Here is a 21,172-nt window from a genome sequence, read left to right on the forward strand (position 1 = left end):
AAGATGTTTCCTTAGACCAGGCCCTTTTTTTTAAAAGACAGATTTCATAAGGAAGTTGGGAAATATACCAACAGTGACATAACATTCTTGGTTTTAAAAGTATACCTATGTACAGAAGTATATGCAGGTAGACTTTCATCTGAATAGTGAGTTCATTCAGCTAACATTTATGGGGCAACTCCTGTGTGCCAGCACTATCCTAGGCACTGGGGACCCAGCAGCGGTCCTCAAAGGGCTTATAGTCAAGTGTACCATGTCCAACAGAAATCTAATGTGAGCCACATATTCAATTCTAAAGTTTCTAGTCACCAAAATAAAAGGAAACAGAAACGGAATTTTAGAACATATTTTACTGAGCCCAATAGATCCAAAATAGTATTTCAATATGTAATCAATATAAAAAATGATTAATGAGAGATTTTACATTCGTTTTTTGGTCTTAAATCTTAGAAATCTTGTATGTGTTTTACACCTGCAGTCCAGTTTAACTTGGCCGAGCCACACTGCAAGTGCTCAGAAGCCATGAGTGGCTGGTGGCTGCCATATTGGACAGCGCAGGTCTAGGGAACAGCAAGGGTTGGGTGTCTGAAAACCTGTGTGTCCTGAAACTCTGAGAAGCAGAAAATGTTGCACTGTTATTCCAGATCCAATGAGCTTTGCATGCTCCCCCAGGCGGGGCTGGGCCAAGGCTGCTGTGCAAAGAGCCACAGGAAGAAAAAAGGGTGGGTTTCCCTCCTTCCACCCATTTCCTACTGTTCTAAGATTTGTACACAGAACAGCCCTGTGAATGGGGACTGTCATCACCCCCATTTTATCAATGAGGAAAGGGAGGTACAGAGAGGTGAAGTGACTTGCTCAAGGTCACCCAGCCAACAAGGGGCAGGGCTGGTACTTGAACACTGTCCATCTGCTCCAGCTTCCAGATCAGAACTAGCACCCCTGACTTCCTCATCCCAGACACATTACTGGGCTTGGGACACAGACCCTTCCCCAGAGGGAGTCGGAGTGAAGCTGACAGTGTGAAGGCATGCTTGTTTCTAACTTAAAGGATATTCAGTATAAGGAAATACACACTTATTATCTAAGCAATTAGTCTAGAGAGCAGAAAATAGAGTCCCCACAGGCTTCTTGTCTATGCCCTAGGTGCCCTCCATGACCAGCTCATTGATAACTTTTCCAGGCTTTTCTCCTGTGCGTATCCAAACTCATGAAAATCAAAATGGAGATCATATTATACACATTGTTCTGAAACTCTTTCCTCTGGAAAATATTGTCTGTTTCACAAACTAAGATGAAGCCATCTGACAGTTCCCTCGGGTTTCGGCTTTAATCCATTCATCACCCTGTGCGCAGTGTGCCAGCACTGGGCTGGCCTCAGAGGATGGTATTCGTCCTCATGTTTCTGATGAGAGAAACAGTGCACAGAGAGGGTCCCTGACTGGCTGAGGTTTAAGCCTGATAATAGTAACGATGGTATTCATGGCTAACGGGGATGCAGCACCTGCTGAGTGGTAGGTCTTATACCAGATGCTTTCTATAGATAACCTCATTGACTTTTTATGATATCTCTAAGAAGTAGGTGCCATTTTACAGATGTGGAAACTGAGGCTCAGAGAAATAAGCAGCTCAAGGTCCTAGAACTGAGATCTGAACCCATGTCTGAGTCCTGAATTTTCCTGAAAGATCAGTAGAGGGTGAGACTTGGGAAGAACAGGGTTGGAATCCTTTAAAAAAGGAGACATGTCTGTGAGTGTGTGTATTCATAGACATATGCAGATATATGTGTAGAAACACCTATAGGACATTTCTGAATACTAAAAATGAAGTTGCACTCTTTAAAAAGCCAGAAAAGCTCACAGGTGTCCCTCTCCATCTATCCTTTTAATGCTGAGTTCCGGGACCCCACGGGGAGAGATCCAGCTTGTGGAACTCTTCGGTCCTCCTGGGACAGGGTCGCAGTGCTCCTGGACTGATGGCTGCCTGTCTGCCCCAGTCTGGTCTGCTCTCTTTAATCCACTGTGTCATGTGGTGCCAATGGCACATGCTTCCTCTGAGGGGAAGGAGGGAGCCCGTGCTTCTGAGGAGCTTTAGAGAGCCGTAAATCACTCCCTGCCCCTCCACCCTGCATGAAACCCACAGAGCAATGTTCCCTGAAGTGGGGACAAGATAGGCCTGGGCCGGATGTGAAGTCGGCTCTGAGCCCTGGCCCGTTGGGTAGGGCAGGAAGATGACATTGGAGAGGTACCCTTGGAGTGTCTGAGCTGGCAGGGACTGGACCCTGCTTACTGTGAGGAAACTGAGGCACAGAGAGGGCCAGAGACACGCCCAATGTCATGCAGCAGGTTGGGTGGACTCTTTCCACCACATTGGTTATCTCCTCCAAGGAGAGACTGGAAACCAAGCCAGCTCCCAGCCTGTTGGAAGGAGACTTTGGCCAGGAGCCCATCCCACTGCCTGTATTTGGCAGAGGCCCTGTCGGCCTGTATAGCTGGGCCCTCCTAGAGCTCTAGACAGGAAAGGTAAGCCTTCAGGGAGGAGGCTGGCCTCCATCTAGGACACTGCCTTGTGCATGTGGCGCTTCTTGAGTCTGCTGCCTCCTGCCCCCGATGAGCTGTGTCTACACTCCCACCATGGTCTGGGGTTGGCCGATGTCACCCAGGGTGTCATCACCAGTCCATGCAAGAAAATGGTAGGAGACCCCCACAGTCACACTGTACAGACCTGGGCACCCATTCTGCTGCACCCAGACCTAGTGTGTGGCTGGAGCAAATCGCATCACCTTTCCAAGACTTGGGTTCCTCACCCGGGGGAGGGAGGACAGTGCAGATCTCATGGGGGCCGTGGGAATGAGTGAGGGAAGACAGTGGAGAATGGAGGCAGCGTTGGCATGCATGCATGCAGTGTGTGTGTGCTGGCGGGGCCGCTGGGCATAGAGAGTGAGTGTCAGTGTCCCAGCAGGCACGCTGAGTGCCATTGGAAGGACGGACATTACTAACCAGGGCTGGTTGGGTGCCACACCTGAGGCTGTGGTCATTGTCATTTCCTAGAGCACCTTTGTCACAGTTCACCTCAAATAGATCTGTGTTCTGGGAACTTCCTTCCTTCTCGTCTTTCCTTCCCCTCCCTCTTCCTTCCTCCCCTCCCCTTCTCTCCCTCCCTTCTGTCCCTCCTTTCCTTTCTTTCTTTCTTCCCCTTCCCTTCTTCCTTCCTTCCTCCCTCCCTCCCCTTCCCTTCCCTTCCATCCTTTCTCCCCTCTTCCCTCCGCCCTCCCTTTTACTTCTTTCCTTCTTCCCTTTCCCCTCCCTTCCTTCTTTCCTTGTCCTTGTACTAAGTCAGAGAAGACACAAAACACAGGTCATTTTCCTGACTTGCCCACCACGTGGAGTTGCAGGGTGCCATGTGGCTCTGGTTCTCCCAGACTATTGGTTTAGGCAGCAAATTCAGGGAAATCTTGCACCCCCAAGCCTTGAGGAGGGCCTTGGAATCTGGGCTTTCCAGAAACCAGCAGGGCGGCAGGGACAACCCCAGCTCCAGGACAGCCTCTCTCTCTTCCTCCCTCTTGGCCCCAGAGGCCACCTGTGGCTGAGCCTTTTGCGTGTGTCTTGGCTCTTGGATTTCTTCACAGTTCCATCTCACTGTGCGCTCCCATCTGATACACATTTACAAAGTTCAATTCCAGGGTAGCCAAAAGCACACAGCTGCCATGGGGAAAGGGGGAAAACAAGCAGGAATTCAAGCAGCCTGTCTCAGAACTGCTGAGTTTACGGAGCAAGCAGAGAGGGCCAGGGCTGTGGACCTAGAAAAAGCCATGTTTGTAAGTCATTGTGGGGCTGCGGGACTCACAGGCAGACTCCTTCCTAACGGGATAAATGCAAATTAAAGCTCTACCAGAATCGCATTTCTACCTTAGATTGGCTGAGAGCAAAAGCTAAGTAACACCTAAGCCAGCAAGTCCCGGGAAACAGGCAGTCTCGAGGGTCAACTGGCATAGCCTTCAGGGAGAGCAGTTTGAAAGCTGTCACAATTACAAATGCATATATCCTTTGATCCATAAATTCTATTCCTAGGAACTTGTCCATAAGCATACTTGTACAGATGGCAGAAGGCCCACAAACAAAGTTATCCTCTAAAGCATTGTTTGCAAAAACGATAGATTAGAAGCACCGAAATATCTATCAAAAGGGAACCAGTTAAATAAATTATAGTACTTGTCAGTCTCCTAGGGCTGACTTAACAAAATACTACCAAGCGGTGGCTTTAAAGAACAGAAATGTATTGTCTCACAGGTCTGGAGGGCAATAGTCCAGATCAGGGTATCAGCCGTGTTGATTCCTTCAAGAGGCTTTGAGAGAACCTATTCCATGCCTCTCTCCTAGTGTTGTGGTTCCTAGCAATCCTTGGTGTTCCTTAGCTTGCATCTGCCTCCATTGTCACATGGCTGCCCTTTCTCTGTCTCTCCGTGGACCTATTTTCTTTTATAAGACAACACTCTGATGGGATTAGCACCCCACCTTAATCAACCCTGGTGGTGTAGTGGTTAAGAGCTACGGCTGCTAACCAAAAGGTCGGCAGTTTGAATCCACCAGGAGCTCCTTGGAAACCCCCTGGGGCAGTTCTACTCTGTCCTATAGGGTCGCTATGAGTTAGAATTGACTCAGTGGCAACGGGTTTGGTTTTTTTGGTTACTCTGTTATGACTTCATGCTAACCGATAACATCTTCAAAGACCCTGTTTCCAAACAAGGTCACACTCATAGGTACCAGAGGTTGGGACTTCAACATATCTTTTGGGGGGACATAATTCAATCCATAACAGTACTTTAATACTATGGAATACTATGCAGCCAAATAAAGAGTGAGGAGGCTCTTTATGTGTAAAAAGGAAACACATTCCAAGATATATTATTAAGGGGTGGAGGGAAGTAAGGTGTGGGGGAGTATGTATAGAGCATTTGTGTGAAAATGGGTGGGGGAAAAACATGCAACTGCTTACACACGCATAGGATACCTCTGGGGAGGAGGGCTGGAGGTCAGGTAAGAACAGAGGGAGACTGTAGCATTTTCCCCTGGAGCTTCTCTCTTTCTCCCCACCCCCTTCAGCTCCACTGGCTGGCAATTCTACCTGTGAAAACCAGCAGCTTTGCTGTTGGTGGGGGCTAACTTGATCTGGAGGAAGCATGGAAAAATGCCACATTTCCGGACATTGTCAGAAACAGTAGCGACCCCAGTGGTGAACAAATTGGGAAAGCCAATGTCACTGCTAGACTGAGGTTGTGATCATGGTTGGGGCAATCAACAGACTGAGAGGTTAGTCAGAAATTGAACAGAGAGATCTAGAGAATGAGATGGCCAGAGTGGACCGTGAGGAGCCCCTGCATCTCACTGGTGGTCTGGAAGACTATGTGCCTGCAACAGCAAGAGGAGCAAAGTTGGAGGATTCACACTTCCCAATTTCAAAACTTACTATAAAGCTACAGTAATCAAGGCAGTTGTACTGGCATAAGGGTAGACATACAGATTAATGGAACATAACTGAGAGTCTAGAAATAAACCCTCATATTTATAGTGAACTGATTTTCAACAAGGGTACCAAGGCCATTCAATGGGGAAAGAATAGTCTTTTTGACAAATGGTGCTGGGACAACTGGATCTCCACATGCAAAAGAATGAAGTTGTACCCTACCTCACACCATATAAAAATTTAAATCAAAGACCTAAATATAAGAGCTACAACTATAAAGAAGAAAATGGGTATAAATCTTCATGACCTTGGATTAGGCAATGGTTTCTTAGATATGACACCAGAAGCACAATTTATGAAAGAAGAAAGTGATAAGTTGGACTAAACCAAAACTGAAAACTTTTGTGCTTCCAAAGACACCATTAAGAAGATGAAAAGACTGGTCACACACTGGGACAAAATATTTGCAAATTGTATATGTGATAACGGACCCCTGGTGGCAGTAGTGGTTAAGAGATTGGCTGCTAACCAAACGGCCAGCAGTTCAAATCCACCAGTCACTCCTTGGAAGCCGTATGGGGCAGTTCTACTCTGTCCTATAGGGTCACTATGAGTTGGAATTGACTCCACGGTAATGGGTTCGGTTTTTTTTTTTTAAATCTGATAAAAGGCTTTCTAGAATATATATATGTATGTATATATACTTATATAACCTCTTACAACTCAATAGTAAGAAGGCAAACAACCTAATTAAGAACTAGGACAAAGATTTGAATAGACATTTCACCAATGAAGGTACACAAATGTCTAAGAAGCACATGAAAAGATGCTCGATGTAATTAGTCATTAGGAAATTCAAATTCAGGCCACAATGAGATTCCAATTCACACCCACTGGAATGGCTATAAGACAGACAATGACAAATGTTGGGGAGGATGTGGAGATGCTAGGACCCTCATGCATTGCTGGTGAGACTGTAAAATGGTGCAGCCACTTCAGAATATAGTTTGGCAGTTTTAAAAGAAGGCTTAACATACAATCCAGCAATTCCACTCCTAGGTATCGATCCAAGAGAAATGGAAATATATGTTCACACAAAGATTTGTATGTGAATATTCATATCAACTGATAAATGGATGAATAAATAAAATGTGGTCTATCCATACAAATGGAATAGTATTCAACCATAAAAAGGAACGAAGTACTGATACATACTTCAACATGATGAACCTCAAAAACATGACGTTGAGTGAAAGAAGCCAGATACAGAAGGCCACATGCTGTACGAACCGTTTACATGAAGTGTCCACAATAGGCAAATGCGTAGAGACCAGAAGTAGATTAGAAGTTGGCAGAGGCTGGGTGGGGGATTTGCTTGTGTATGGGCACAAGGGATCTTCTCGGGGAATGGAAATGGTCTAAGACTGGATTGTGGAGATGGCTGCACAACCCTATAAAATTACCAAAAATCATTGAATTGTATAATGAGTTTTATGGTATGTCACACCTCAATAAGGAGTCCCTGGGTGGTGCAAATAGTTAGTGCACTCGGCTGCTAGCCAAAAGGTTGGTGGTTTGAGTCTACCTAGAGGCACCTCAGAAGAAAGGCCTGGCGATCTACTTCTGAAAAAACAGCCATTGAAAACCCTGTGGAGCATAGTTCTACTCTTGACACACATGGTGTTGCCATGAGTTGGAATCAACTCAAAGGCAACTGGTTATACGTCAGTAAAATCATTTTAAGAAGTTTTCAGTTAGCTGAAGGATTTAACTTCTATCGGGACAGGGTAGTTTCTACGATCAGTGAGACCTTGGATAAGTCACTGAATTTCTCTATGCCTCCATTTCTTCACCTGTAGAATGGGGATCTAGGATAATAACAGAGGCCCCCTCAGGAGGAAGATGGAAATGCACATGAAGCACTCAGCACAGCGCTGGGCACTGAACCACGTCCCTCAGCGTGCTCTCTCCAAATCGCACTAGCATCAGCATTAGCATCATAAAAACCTAATTGCCATCCAGTCGATTCCAACTCATAATGACCCTACAGGACGGAATACAACTGCCCCATAAAGTTTCCAAGGTTGTAAATCTTCACCGAAGCAGACTGGCTTCACCGAGGAATGGCTGGTGGGATCAAACCACCAACCCTTCTGTTAGCAGCCCAGCTCTTAACCACTGCGCCACCAGGGCTCCTTATTATTGTAACACCACCCCATTAATCTGTCCACCAGATGGCCGCTATTTGGGTTGACAGGTGGTAGCAAAAACCAGGGAGAAGTCTTAGAGGGTGAGTCAATTCAGACAGACTGGGGCCAGTAAATCCCTGAGTTAAAAGAAAATAACTTAACGACTCTGACCTAGATTCAGACTGAGGCACATTTGCAAAGAAAATGGCATTTGCCAGCCGCTTCTAACTCAGTGCTGGCTCTGTTTCCAGTAGCTGCCGGAAGTGTCCCTTGACCACGTGCATCTACTGCAAGAGGGGCCACCAGGGCCACCGCCCCATACTCCGCTCTCCCTTCCCAACCCAAGGGAGTCCCTGTGGAAGGCCTCCCAGGTCTTCCCCACAACATATTCTTTCCTTCTTTTGCAGCTTGCGGACCCCTCGAGATGGAAAGGCCTTCCGGATCTTTGCAGTCAGGCAGTAAACCTCCAGCGCCGGGGGGGCAGGGGGTATCTTCAGGAGAGCTTTGGGGTTTTGCTTTTTCTGTTGTCATTTGGGGGGTGGGGGTGGGGTGTGGAGAGTTGGGAAACTTTCTTAGCGTGGGGCTCAGTGCCACATGGGGGCTCCTCTCTGTGGCCTTTGGTGAGGCTGACATCTCATCTCATCCCCGTGGAGAGACAGCACCCTTGGTGTGTCGGCTGGACAACTGGCGACAAGTCCTGCTGAGGTCTGGGGCGCCCATCTCTTAAAGGAACAGTTGCCCGAGATGCTCCTTCCCATGTGTTGTTCTTTTGTGGGTGGGGAGAGATTTCAAACCTGCCGAGACAACCAAGGGTTTGGAGCTCAAAAATTTGAGGCCTTCATGGGTGTGGAATGGGGCACACTGAGGAAGAGGAGAGAGAGTTTCAGGAATGGAGTCGAAGGTGGTTATTTAAAAATAAAAATTCCAGTCCGTCCCTATCAATGGAGAAAAATGGGCTTCATGTTTGCTGGTCAGACAAACAGCAGGAACGAGAGGGCTCGGGGAGCAAGACTTCAGCTCCTGCCCTGGCACGTGTCCTTGCTGGTGCCCTGCCGCGTCCACGGCAGGTTAGTTATATATACAGCAGTGCTGGTTTATTTAGAGTTCAGCAGTAACTCCAGAGATTTATCTTGTCTGTGTCGTCTCCTTCGTTCACGTGGCCCGTCTGTTTGCTGCCGTGACCTTTGGTCCCGTGGAGGACTGAGAAACCAGGATCCTTTCTTTGCCCTCTCCCCGTTGTGGCTCATGCCCCACCCCACCAGATTTGTGTGTACGGCGTATTTCCCACCCAGGGCTTTGCTTTGCAATCGACTCCTTTTAAAGCCTGCGTTTTCTCAACTGGTGACTCCGCAGAGGACAGCCAAAGAAGGGCTGCTCTGTGGCTGATTTTTCACAGATGACAACCGTGCAGACTCTCCCTCTGGCGGGTGATCTGTTTTTTAGTCGTGGAGAAAATAGATTCCTTGGAACGTTCCTCCCCGAGGTTAGTGGCCTGGGAGGAGCGGCAGCCTGTGGCTATGAAACTGTTCACGGTGTAATAACGATAGAGTCTAACACACCAGGAGGGTTTCTCTTCCTGTTTTTGTGGGACAGCTTTTGCCAACCATTCCCGGGCTCCAAGGACTGTGGTGCTAGCTGGCTTCTGTCACTTTATAAGAGTTCTTCACCAGCCCAGACTTAAAGCCCACAGCGAAATGAAATACTCTTTTGTAAATAGCATTTCTTTGCAGAAGGTAAAATTCCATTCTTCCACCACCAGGTTGGCCAATATGTCACTTTTGTGAAAGCCAGTTTCAAACTGGATTTCACTTCCCGTCAAAATATTTCTAAGGCAAAGGAACTAGCAGAAAGCAAAAATCTGAGATCACGTGGACAAGGAACCTTACCTGGGGAATGAAGGTGTGGGTCAGTTCACTGTGTTCTTAATTCATACAGAATCTGAAGGTAAATAGTTTTTTGTTTTGTTTTTTGTAAAAAGCAATTAAACTCTTCATAGAAGGTAAAATTAGCAGGACCATATTTTGCTTAGTTCATAGTAGGTGAGTATGCAACCTCAGAGGTCAAGGAGAAAGAATTCGGTCAGCCTGACAGGTACTAGTCTAGTGAGCACTGTATGGAAACTTGTAGATGCGAGGTGTGCTGCTGGACACATGGCTTCGTCACTGGTTGATCGTGGCGGTGGCTGGGTTGAGACAACAAAGTAGATCGGATTCCCTAGTTGGGTTTTTAGAATTAGTGATCAGATGCAGGGAATTTCTGTGGGTTTGTTTCTGAGGCATCCCATCAGAGGAAGAACCAGAAACTTCCATTGTGAGTTGACTCCCATTATTTGAAAACAAAGTTCCTGGTTCCTTAAAGCACCCGTTGCTGTCACCTGGCCTCCTGCTCATGGAGCCCGTAGGAGTGGCAGAGTGGGGCTGTGCCCCACAAGGTTTTCAGTGGCTGGTTTTTCAGAAGTAAATCACCAGGCCTTTCTCCCAAGGCACCTCTGGGTGGACTCGAGCTTCCAACCTTTTGGTTAGGAGCCCGGTGTGTTTACTGTTTGGACCATGCAGGAACTCCCCAGGCTCCTTAATGCATCGTGAACCTGGCCCGTCTAACAGAACCGGATCTTGAGGCTTTTTAAAATCATTTTGAAACTGGAACCATTTTTCTTCTTGATTGCTGGTCCTCAAAATGGAAAAAAGACTACAAATTATAAAGCCCTTCTACACAGGGACCACCTCTATTTTGTGTCTGACAAGCCCATTGCATGATGTTTACTAACACAATGCGTCAACCAGCAGGGGGTCATTTAGGTCTCCTGCCCCCAAAATGAAGAGTTTGGGTTTCTTTTTGCTCTTTGCCCTGTTGTGTTCTCAAATGTGTGCTGAGTTTTCACATTGTCTGTAGGCTCATTCAGCCCGCAGCTTACGTGTGTGCTTTTTTCTATGAAAAACGGTGTGTTTTTATTACTTCCTATGTACAAAATTTATTGTAAATGTTTTTGTGCTTGGCGTGAACAGGGGTCATGTTGTTGCTGTTGTTTCAATAAAAATGGTTTGATTTCTAAAAAGTTTCTGGAACAAATCTTTTATGGACAAGTCTGAAGAATTTATGAAACAGAACATTTAAAACCTCGTCACAGGCTCTTCCCTATCTTGTTTGTGCCACTTCTACCAGGAAAGTTGGGTCTGCAAGAATATGCTAACGACTGTGCTCTTTTCTGAAGCCTTCCCAAGACCTTCCCCAGACAAGTGGGAGTTTTGTCGCTGTTAGCTGCCTTTGAGTCGCTACCCCACGCCGATGGAACGCTGCCCAGTCCTGCGTGATATGTTGCAGATTGAACTGTTATGATCCAGAGGGTTTTCTTTGGCTGATTTTTGGAGGCAGATTGCCAGGCCTTTCTTCCTGATCTATCTTAGTTTGGAAGCTCCCCTGAGACCTGTTCAGCATCATAGCAATAGTCAGGCCTCCACTGACAGACAGGTGGTGGCTGTGCTTGAGGTTCATTGGCTGGGAATTGAACCCGGGTCTTCCACATGGAAGCTGAGAATTCTACCAATGCCCTCTCTCATCATCTGTATGGCGTGTCTGCTCCATCGGGTGGTTAGGATGATTAAATGAGATCAAACATGAGAAATACTCAGCACATGGTATGCACTTAACAGCTGCCACACATGGTTACTATCACTATAGTTCTTGTTACGATTTTGTAATGTAGAACTAATTCCAGTGGGTGCATGTCACAGGAAGGCAGATTTCAACCAAATACAGTAAAGAACTTCCTAATATGCAGAGCTGCCCAAAGATGAAACGGCCTATATGACTAGAGAGTGAGCTCCGCATCCCTGGGAGAGTACAAGCAGAAGCTGAAAAAAATCTGGATAATGGCAGACTAGACATGTTGGACTAGATCAACTTTTAGACCCCTTCCCTGATTCTGACTCTCAGCTTAGACCCTCCTTTCCCTCCTCTGTCCCACCCAGCCTGCCCTTAGGAGCCAGTAAGGGGTGGCAAGGAGCTCTCCATGGATCCTCAAACCGTGGCAACTTCATTCTGGAAAAGGAAAAATAAATAACCTCTGCAACCATGTAGGTGGTCCTGAAACTGTTAAGTTTTACTGGGTTTTTTTGTTTGTTTGTTTATCCACCTTCCTTTGAATTTTTTCTGCCAAACCAAAACCTGTCCTAGACTGCCACTAGGGCTTAAAAAATCTTTTAGATCCTTAAAAAGTAAATAAATTTGGCACAGAAGGCATGGGTTTTGAAAACCTCGCAGCATTCCTTTTACCCTTTCATCTTGGCCAACTGAACTGGTGGCAGCCTTCATCCAAGAACCAGGGAGACAGACCCTTAAACCAATTCCCTCTGGCAGCCCCTGGCTCCGAGTTGGAGAAAAGCCTCCCTGTGTGCCCTGGCTGCTACCACACTGCAGGGGAGCAGGCCAGGTTGTCAGCAAGTGGGTGCCCGGCTGACCTGTTTTCACCTTCCTATACCAGTAGTGGCTGAAGTCCAAAGGATGCTTTCCTTCCACCCCACTTTCACCAGGGTAGGGCCAATGCTGCCACTGCCTGATACAGAAGATAGCAAAGGAATCCACTGTGCTAAGTGCCTCTATGTGCCAAGAACTGGTTAGGAGCTGAGCATACACCATCTCATTTAATGAGCACACATCCCTTTCAATTACTTGCAGGTTCTCAGATTCTAATTCAATTAATATTTGTCAAAGTATCAGGTAGGAATGCATTTGGCTGCATGTAACAGAAACTCAACCACAGTGGCATATTTTTCTTGCACAAGAATTTCTAAAGTAGGCAGTACCAGGGTACAGTGCCCCAGGGGGGTCATAGATGACCAGGCTTTCCCACCTCCTACTTTGCCACCCTTATTATGTGGCATTTGTCCTTATGGTTTCAAGATGACAGCTTCACATCCAGCATGTTATTTATATTCTGGGAAGGAAGAAGAGGTAATGGTGAAGGACAAAAAAGGATATTATGAATGTCTTAGTCATCTAGTGCTGCTATAACAGAAATACCACAAGGGGATGGTTTTAACAAAGAGAAATGCGTTTTCCCACAGTCTAGTAGCTAGAAGTCCAAATTTACAGCATTAGCTCCAGGGGAAAGCTTTCTCTCTCTGTCGGCTCTGGAGCAAGGTCCTTGTCATCAGTCTTCCCCTGGTCAAAGAGCTTCTCAGGCGCAGGGACCCTGGGTCCAAAGGATATGCTCTGCTCTCACCACTGCTTTCTCGGTGGTATGAGGTCCCCAACTTTCTGCTTGCTTCCTTTTCCTTTTATCTCTTGAGAGATAAAAGGTGGTGCAGGCCACACCCCTGGGAAACTCCCTTTACATTGGATCAGGGAGGTGACCTGAGTAAGGGTGGTGTTACAATCCCACCCTAATCCTCTCAACATAAAATTACAATCACAAAATGGAAGACAACCACAGAATACTGGGAATCATGGCCTAACCAAGTTGATACACACATTTTTGGGGGGACATAATTCAATCCATGACATCTCACACTTTGGCCCCCCCAAAATCACATTCTTGCAACATGCAAAACATATTCATCCCATCATATTATAGCAAAAGTCTTAAATCAACTCTAAGTCCCAAATCCAAAAATTCTTCCTCACTGTGAAATCTAGAATACAAGTTATCTGCTTCCAGAGGTACAATGGCAGAACAGGCACAAGCTAGACATTTCCATTACGAATGGGAGAAATTGGAGGAAAAGCAGGGATAACAGGCATCAAACAAGCCAGCAGAACACATTACATTAGCCCTCAAGGCTTTGAAAATAATCCTCTGTTCTCTGAGATGATTTACACAATAACCCTGCCCTCTAGCCTCTAGGTATTGGCCACACTCTCCGGATTCTGAGTGGAGGCCTCTCAGCCTTGGGCTTCAGTTCCGCCTTCCAGGCCCACTGGGACAGCAACTGTGCTCTCTTGGCTTTAGGTGCAACATTCTCCTAGCCCATCTGAGTGGCAGCTCCACCCATGGAAACACCAGAGGCCATGGCTCTACGCTTTGAAATCCCAGAGGTCCTGGCTATACCTTTTGAGTCTGAGGCAGGTCGGCTTCTTGTGTTCTTTGTCTCTTCAGCTTCTGCTTCCTGATTTCTTGGCTTCTCGGGCCTCATGCCCACATCTGCCCTGCTGGGGCAAGTGTTCCAAAGCTCAGTAGTGTTACTAATCGCCAATCTGACACAAAGGGTCCTTGTCTTTTCCTGAGTAAGAATACACACGAAAGACAAACTTAATCTTCAGCAAGCTTTATTTTGCTTGAGTCAAGCAAAAGGAGTCAGCAGGGATCTAAGCCTCTCCAAAAGGCTGACTCAAAAAAGGAAGCAATGCTAGGGCTTATATGGGTTTGGTAGAGACAATAGAGTAATGAATATTTATTGGGCTTCTTTCAAGGGATGGGTACTTCTCAGAATGGCGGTGCATGTTAATTAGGTTGCAAGCGCATCTGGAATCCAAGATTGAACCCGCTGATATTCAAGATGGAGTCCTTTCCTTGGCCCTTGGCATCACTTATTATGGGATATAGCATAAGGGCACTGATCTTTGGCACTACATTGCCATCTTTGGAGGACTAAGGAAGGTTAAACAGTGGTCATACTTTGTTCTTCTGCTCTTGTGGGAGCCTGTAAAGGGGAAAGGGACTAAGAAAACACTAAAAAGGAGATAGTAATTCACAGGTTGTTTCAGCCTTATCTCATGTTGACAGGGTGTGGTTCCTGTTTACCCAACTTCTAGATGGTAATCTTTTAACGGCTCTTTTGTTCCACCAGTACAGTTAACCCTATCTATCTCAGTAGCTCCACCGATAAGTGCCTGGAGGCACCCCACTCTGCCAGGAAGCCTCCTGTACACAGGCACTCAGCTCTCTCACTCCATGGATTGTCTCCAGCGCTGTCTGGCGCTGATCTCCTGGTTCTGCTGCTGCTAGTTTTTTGTCACTGCCCCTTCTCTGCTGCTGTAGGTTCTCCACTGCACTGGTCCTCTGCCGCTGTCATTCCTCTATCCATTCACAGCTTCAAAACCGCTTCCACATTTTAGGTGTCTGTTAGAGCAGCACCCCACCCTTGGTATCAAATTCTGTCTTAGTCTTCTAGTGCTGCTATAACAGAAATACCACAAGGGGATGTCTTTAACAAAGAGAAATGTATTTTCTCACAGTCTCGTAGCTAGAAGTTCAAATTTACAGCATTAGCTCCAGGGGAAAGCTTTCTCTCTCTGTCGGCTCTGAAGAAGGTCCTTGTCATCAGTCTTCCCCTGGTCAAAGAGCTTCTCAGGCGCAGGGACCCCGGGTCCAAAGGATATGCTCTGCTCTCACCACTGCTTTCTCGGTGGTATGAGGTCCCCAACTTTCTGCTTGCTTCCTTTTCCTTTTATCTCTTGAGAGATAAAAGGTGGTGCAGGCCACACCCCTGGGAAACTCCCTTTACCTTGGATCAGGGAGGTGACCTGAGTAAGAGTGGTATTACAATCCCACCCTAATCCTCTCAACATAAAATTACAATCACAAAATGGAAGACAACCACAGAATACTGGGAATCATGGCCTAACCAAGTTGATACACACATTTTTGGGAGGACATAATTTAATCCCTGACACTGAACTTCTACAAACAGCCCAATCAAAAAAAATGGGCAAAGGACTTGAACAGACATTTCACCAAAGAGGATATTCAAATGGCCAGCAAGCACATGAAAAGATGTTCAACATCATTAGCCATTAGGGAAATGCAAATCAAAACCACAAGGAGATACCACCTCACGCCTATTAGAATGGCAATGATCAAGAAATGAAAAACAACAGGTATTGGTGAGGCTGCAGAGAAATTGTAACCCTCATCCACTGCTGATAGGAATGTAAAATGGTACAGCCACTGCGGAAAACAGTTTGGCAGGTCCTCAAAAAGCTGAACATAGAACTAGTATATGACCTAGCAATTCCAGTCCTAGGTATATACACAAAAGAAGTGAAGGCAGGAACACAAACAGAAACCTGTTCACCAATGTTCACTGAAGCCGTTTTCACAACAGCCAAAAGGTGGAGACAACCAAAATGTCCATCAACAGGTGAAAGGGTAAACAAAATGTGGTCTATACACACAATGGAATACTACTCAGCCAGCAAGAGAAATGATGTCCTGATACATGCCACAACATGGATGAACCTTGAAAACATTATGTTGAGTAAAAAAAGTCAGACATAAAAAGACAAATACTGTATGATCTCCCTTATATGAGTTAAGCAAATATATAGAAACCAAAGATTATTAGTGGTTACCAGTGGTGAGAAGAAGGGGGGAAGGGGGACTTTTTGCTTAGGGGGCATTGAGTTTATATTAATGATGGCAGAAGGCCTTGGAAAAGTATAGTGAGAATGGTTCTACAATATAAAGAACGTAATCAATGTCACTGAATTTTAGGATATACTAGCTGAGTTGGTCCCTTTTATTTCAAACATTATATTTTTCAGTTCTAAAATTTCCAATGGTTATTCTCCTAATTTTCAGTGAGATTTCCCATTTGTTTATTTATTTTGAGCATATTTTCCTTTACAACTTTGACATAGATTTCATCTCGAGATCTTTCACTAATTACGCTTGCAAAGACCCTATTTCCAAATAAGGTGACATTCTGAGGTTCCAGGTGGTCATGAATTGAGGAGGTTGGCACTAACCCTCTACAACAGGTAAACAGTTATTCTGCAGGCTGAGCAACGTAGCTGCTTTTCCACATGACATCTCACCTCCCAGGACACTGAGCTTGGTGGATGTTCACTCTTTGGGTCTTTGGTCCAGTCCCTTCCCAATTCTCCTTTATCAGGGCAGCACTCTCAGAATCGGTGCCTGATGTGGCTTCAGTTTCTAACATGTGCCTCATCTCATTTTTCCTATTCAGCCCCTCATGGTTTGAACTTTTAAAATCTTCCCAGTAAGACATTCTCATGAGGGGCAGAAGAGGAACCTGGAGCCAGTGGGCCTGGGTTCAAATCCCAGCTCTACCACTTATTATCTGTGAGACCATAGATGAGTTATTCAACCTCTCTATGCCTTTTTTTTTTTCTCATATGTAAAATGGAATGATAATAGCACCTATTTCACTGGGTTGTTATGAGGATTGAACAAATTAGTGCAGTTTTTTAAGAAGCATTTGGAGTGCTCGCTTTGGAAGCACATAAACTAAAACTGGAACAATACAGAGAAGATTAGCATGGCCTCTGCACAAAAAAAAAAAAAAAAAAACTTTTTTTTTGCACAAGGATGATATGCAAATTCATGAAGCGTTCCATATTTTTTTGGTGGTTATGAGAGTGGGGAGGGGGGAAGGGAGAAGGGTATTCACTAATTAGATAGTGTAGACAAGAACAACTCTAGGTGAAGGGGAAAACAACACAAAATACAGGAGGGGTCAGCACAAGTGGACTAAACCAAAAGGAAAGAAGCTTCCTGAATAAACCAAATGCTTCAAAGGGCAGAGTAGCAGGGGCGCGGGTTTGGGGACCACAGTTTTAGGGGACATCTAGGTCAACTGGCATAATAAAATCTATTAAGAAAGCATTCTGCATCCCACTTTGGTGAGTGGCATCTGGGGTCTTAAACGCTAGTAAGTGGCCATCTAAGCTGCATCAATTGGTCCCAACCCCCCTGGAGCAAAGGAAAATGAAGAACACCAAAGACACAAGGTAATTATGAGCCCAAGAGACAGAAAGGGCCACATAAATCAGAGACTACATCAGCCTGAGACTAGAAGAACTAGATGGTGCCCGGCTACAACCAATGACTGCCCTGACAGGGAACACAACAGAGAACCCCTGAGGGAGCGGGAAAGCAGTGGGATGCAGATCTCAAATTCTCGTAGAAAGACCAGACTTAAAGGTCTGACTGAGACTAGAAGGACTCCGGAGGTGATAGTCCTCAGACCTTCTGTTAGCCCAAGACTGGGACCATTCCCAAAGCCATGGATTAGACTGGACTATAAGGTAGAAAATGATACTGGTGAGGAATGAGCTTCTTGGCTCAGGCAGACACCTGAGACTACATGGGTAGCTGCTGTCTCGAGGGGAGATGAGAAGGCAGGGGAGGACAGAAGCTGGCTGAATGGACACAGGAATACAGGATGGAGGGGGGTGTGCTGTCTTATTAGGGGGAGAGCAACTAGGAGTATATAGCAAGGTGTATATAAATTTTTGTATGAGAGGCTGGCTGGATTTGAAAACTTTCACTTAAAGCACAAAAAAAAAATTTTAAAGCGTTTGGAACAATGTCTAGCACATAATAAATGCTATATATGTGTAAGTTGCTACTGCTACTAGAATCATTATTTTGACCAATGTGTTTTGCACGCCCAGGAAATTTCTTTTTGCTCTAAAGCTCTCCCCCAGTTCTTCTGAAAGGGAGGCCACGGCCTCGAATAGCAGAAACAAAGGGGTCAGGGTTAACTTTTGATTTCCAAGTAGACTTTCTTCCCCTAAATTTTACTAATTTTGTTGTTGCTGTTGAGAAAAACATACATCAATTCAATAGTTTCTACATGAACAATTTAGTGACATTGATTATATTCTTGGAGTTGAGTAATCATTCTCACCCCCCTTTTCTGAGTTGTTGGTAAACTCACCGGCCCCTAAGGTTCCTATGTAATCTTTCGAGTTCTTGTTGTCAATTTGATCCCATACATATAGTTCTTAAAAGAGCATAATGCTCAAGGCAGACCTTTTTTACTAGTTAAGATAAACTATCATTTGATTTTAAGATGACTTCAGGGGATATTTTTTGTTTAAGGTTTAAACGTTATCTCAGGGCAATAGTCTCAGGGGTTCACTCACCCTCCATGGCTCCAGAAAGTCTAGAGTCCATGATAATTTGAAATTCAGTTCTAAATTTTCCCCCTTTTGATCAGGATTCTTATATAGAATCTTTGATCAAAATATTCAGTAATGGTAGTCAGGCACCACCCGGTTCTTCTGGTCTCAGGGCAAAGGAAGCAGTTGTTCACGGAGGCAATTAGCCACACATTCCATATCCTCCTCCTATTCCTAACTCTCCTTCTTTTTCTGTTGCTCCAGGTGAATACTGACCAACTGTGCCTTGGATGGCTGCTTGCAAGCTTTTAAGGCTCTAGGCATTAGGCAACTAACTAGAAGGTAGAACATAAACACTAAACACATTATTAGGCCAATTAACTGGGATGTCCCATGAAACCATGCCCCTAAACCTCAAAACCAAGGAACTAAATCCCAGAGGTATTTGGTTGTACATAAGCAGCCTCAGCAGCTATTCTTTTTTTTTTTCCTTGTAAATATATCCATTACATAGCTTTTGCCAATTCAACTTTTTACAGGTGCACAATTCATTGACAACAATTATAATAATCAGCTGTGCAACCATACCCTTAATCAGTGCAACTTTTCCATCACCATTAACCCCCTCTTTTCCCCTCCCTCCCACCCCTGGTAACCACTAATAAACTTTGGTCTCTAAACATTTGCCTTTTCTTGTCTTTTTATATAAGTGAGGTCATACAATATTTGTCCTTTTGTGATTGGCTTATTTAGCTCAGCATAATGTCTTCAAGCTCCATCCATACTGTAGCATGTATCAAAGACTTCATTTCTCCTACCAGGTGAGTAGTATTCCATTGTATATATGTACATACCATATTTTGTTTATCCATTCATCTGTTGATGGGCCTTAAGTTGCTTCTATCTTTTGGCTATTGTGAATAGTGCTGCAATGAACATTGGTGTACAAGTCTCTTTTAGAGTCTCCGCTTTCAAGTCTTCTGGGTATATACCTAGGAGTGGAATTGTTCGGTCCTACTTTTTTTTTTTTTTTTATGGTAGTTCTCATATCTGTTGCTGTCAAGTCGATTCTGACTCATAGTTCTATTCTTAGTTTTTTGAGGAACCTCCACACTGTTTTCCATAACAGCTGTACCATTTTGCATTCCCACCAGCAATGGATAAGGATTCCAGTTTCCCCACATCCTTGCTAACATTTGTCATTTTTCTGTTTTTTTTTTTTTTTTTAGCCATCCTAGTGATAGTGAAATGGTATCTCACTGTAGCTTTGATTTGTATTCTAAGCAGACTTAAAAAAAAGCTTTTAATTTTATCATAGTTTCAGACTTACAGATAAGTTACAAGAATAGCACAAAAAATTCCCATATACTTTCCATCCAGATTTCCCAGATACTAACATTTTGTCAAGTTTACTTTATCATTTTTTCTCTCTCTTTTCTAAATTCTTTAAGAGTAAATCACAGATCTGAGATCTCTTGTATCACTAAATACTGTGGAGTATATTTCCCAAGAACAAAAACATTCTCTTACTAAGAAAAAGACCTGTCCTTACATAACTGCAATATACTTATCTAAACCAGGAAATTAACACTGATGCAATATGTTACCTAACCTACAGACTTTATTCAGATTCCTCTGATTGCCCCAATAATGAATTTTACGACAAAAGGAGTTCCTGGATCACGAGTTACGTTCAATTTTCATGTCTCCTTAGTCTCCTCTAATCTGGAATAGCTCCTCATTGTGTCTTTGCCTTTCATGACACTGACATTTTTTAAATTAGTAGCCAGATATCTTGTAGAATGTTCATCCACTTGAGTTTATATGATGTTTCCTCATTATTAGACTCAGGCTATACCTTTATGGCAGAAAACACAGAAGGAAAGTTGTATCCTTCTCAGTGCATGGTAACAGGAGCACCTATCTGTCTGTCCTAGGACTACTGATGTCAATTTTGAACCTCTGGTCAAGGTGGTTCCTGCAAATTTCTCCATTGTAAAGTTATTATTTTTTGGCAGCGAATAATTATCTTGTGAAGAGCTGTGTGGAGGCTACTTAAATATCTTGTTCTTCATAAAAATTCCACCCACCACTTTAGCTTCCATTGATGAGTTTTGCCTGAAATAAGAATTTTATGATGGTTTTCAGTCATCTAGTGCTGATATACCACAAGTGGATGGCTTTAACAAAGACAAATTTATTTTCTCATAGTCTAGGAGGCTAGAAGCCTGAATTCAGGGTGTCACCTCAAGGGGAAGGCTTTCTCTCTCTGTCAGCTCTGCAGAAAGGTCCTTGTCATCAATCTTCCCCTGGTCTGGGAGCTTCTTGAGCAGGGACCTCAGGTCCAAAGGATACGTTCTGTTCCCAGTGTTTTTTTCTCGGTGGTGTGAGGTCCCCGTGTCTCTCTGCTAGCTTCTCTCTTTTATATCTCAAAACAGACTGGCTTAATATGCAACCTAATCTTGTAGATTGAGTCCTGCCCCACTAACATAACTGCCACTAATCCCACCTCATTAACACCATAGAGAGAGGATTTACAACACATAGGAAAATCAAATCAGATGACAAAATGGTGGACAATCACACAATACTGGGAATCATGGCCTAGCCACATTGACAGATATTTTGGGGAGATACAATTCAATCCATGACAGTTGCCAAATGGTGACTTCTCTATTTCCACTGTTCTTTCCACATTTACTAGTTGTTGTGCTGTA

At 44.6% G+C, this 21,172-nt stretch overlaps 1 protein-coding gene and 1 pseudogene across 3 annotated transcripts in view; both read left to right on the top strand.

The window, feature by feature from the left end:
• The window catches only part of CRISPLD2 (cysteine rich secretory protein LCCL domain containing 2), a 105,240-nt gene that overhangs the window by 60,763 nt on the left and 23,305 nt on the right, over window positions 1–21,172 (top strand). Inside the window, exon 15 of one of the 3 annotated variants that reach the window (XM_049863647.1) lies at window positions 8,057–15,896. The exons of the other annotated variants lie outside the window; for them this stretch is intronic. Within the exon in view, the coding sequence (XP_049719604.1) occupies window positions 8,057–8,111 (55 nt within the window). The 3' untranslated portion in view covers window positions 8,112–15,896. Of the gene's footprint in view, window positions 1–8,056; window positions 15,897–21,172 lie in introns of those variants that run through there. 3 annotated transcript variants of the gene reach the window in all.
• Window positions 16,813–16,909, top strand: LOC126065220 (uncharacterized; annotated as a pseudogene).

Source organism: Elephas maximus, chromosome 21 (genome assembly GCF_024166365.1).
Source record: "Elephas maximus indicus isolate mEleMax1 chromosome 21, mEleMax1 primary haplotype, whole genome shotgun sequence".
Taxonomy (NCBI): domain Eukaryota; kingdom Metazoa; phylum Chordata; class Mammalia; order Proboscidea; family Elephantidae; genus Elephas; species Elephas maximus.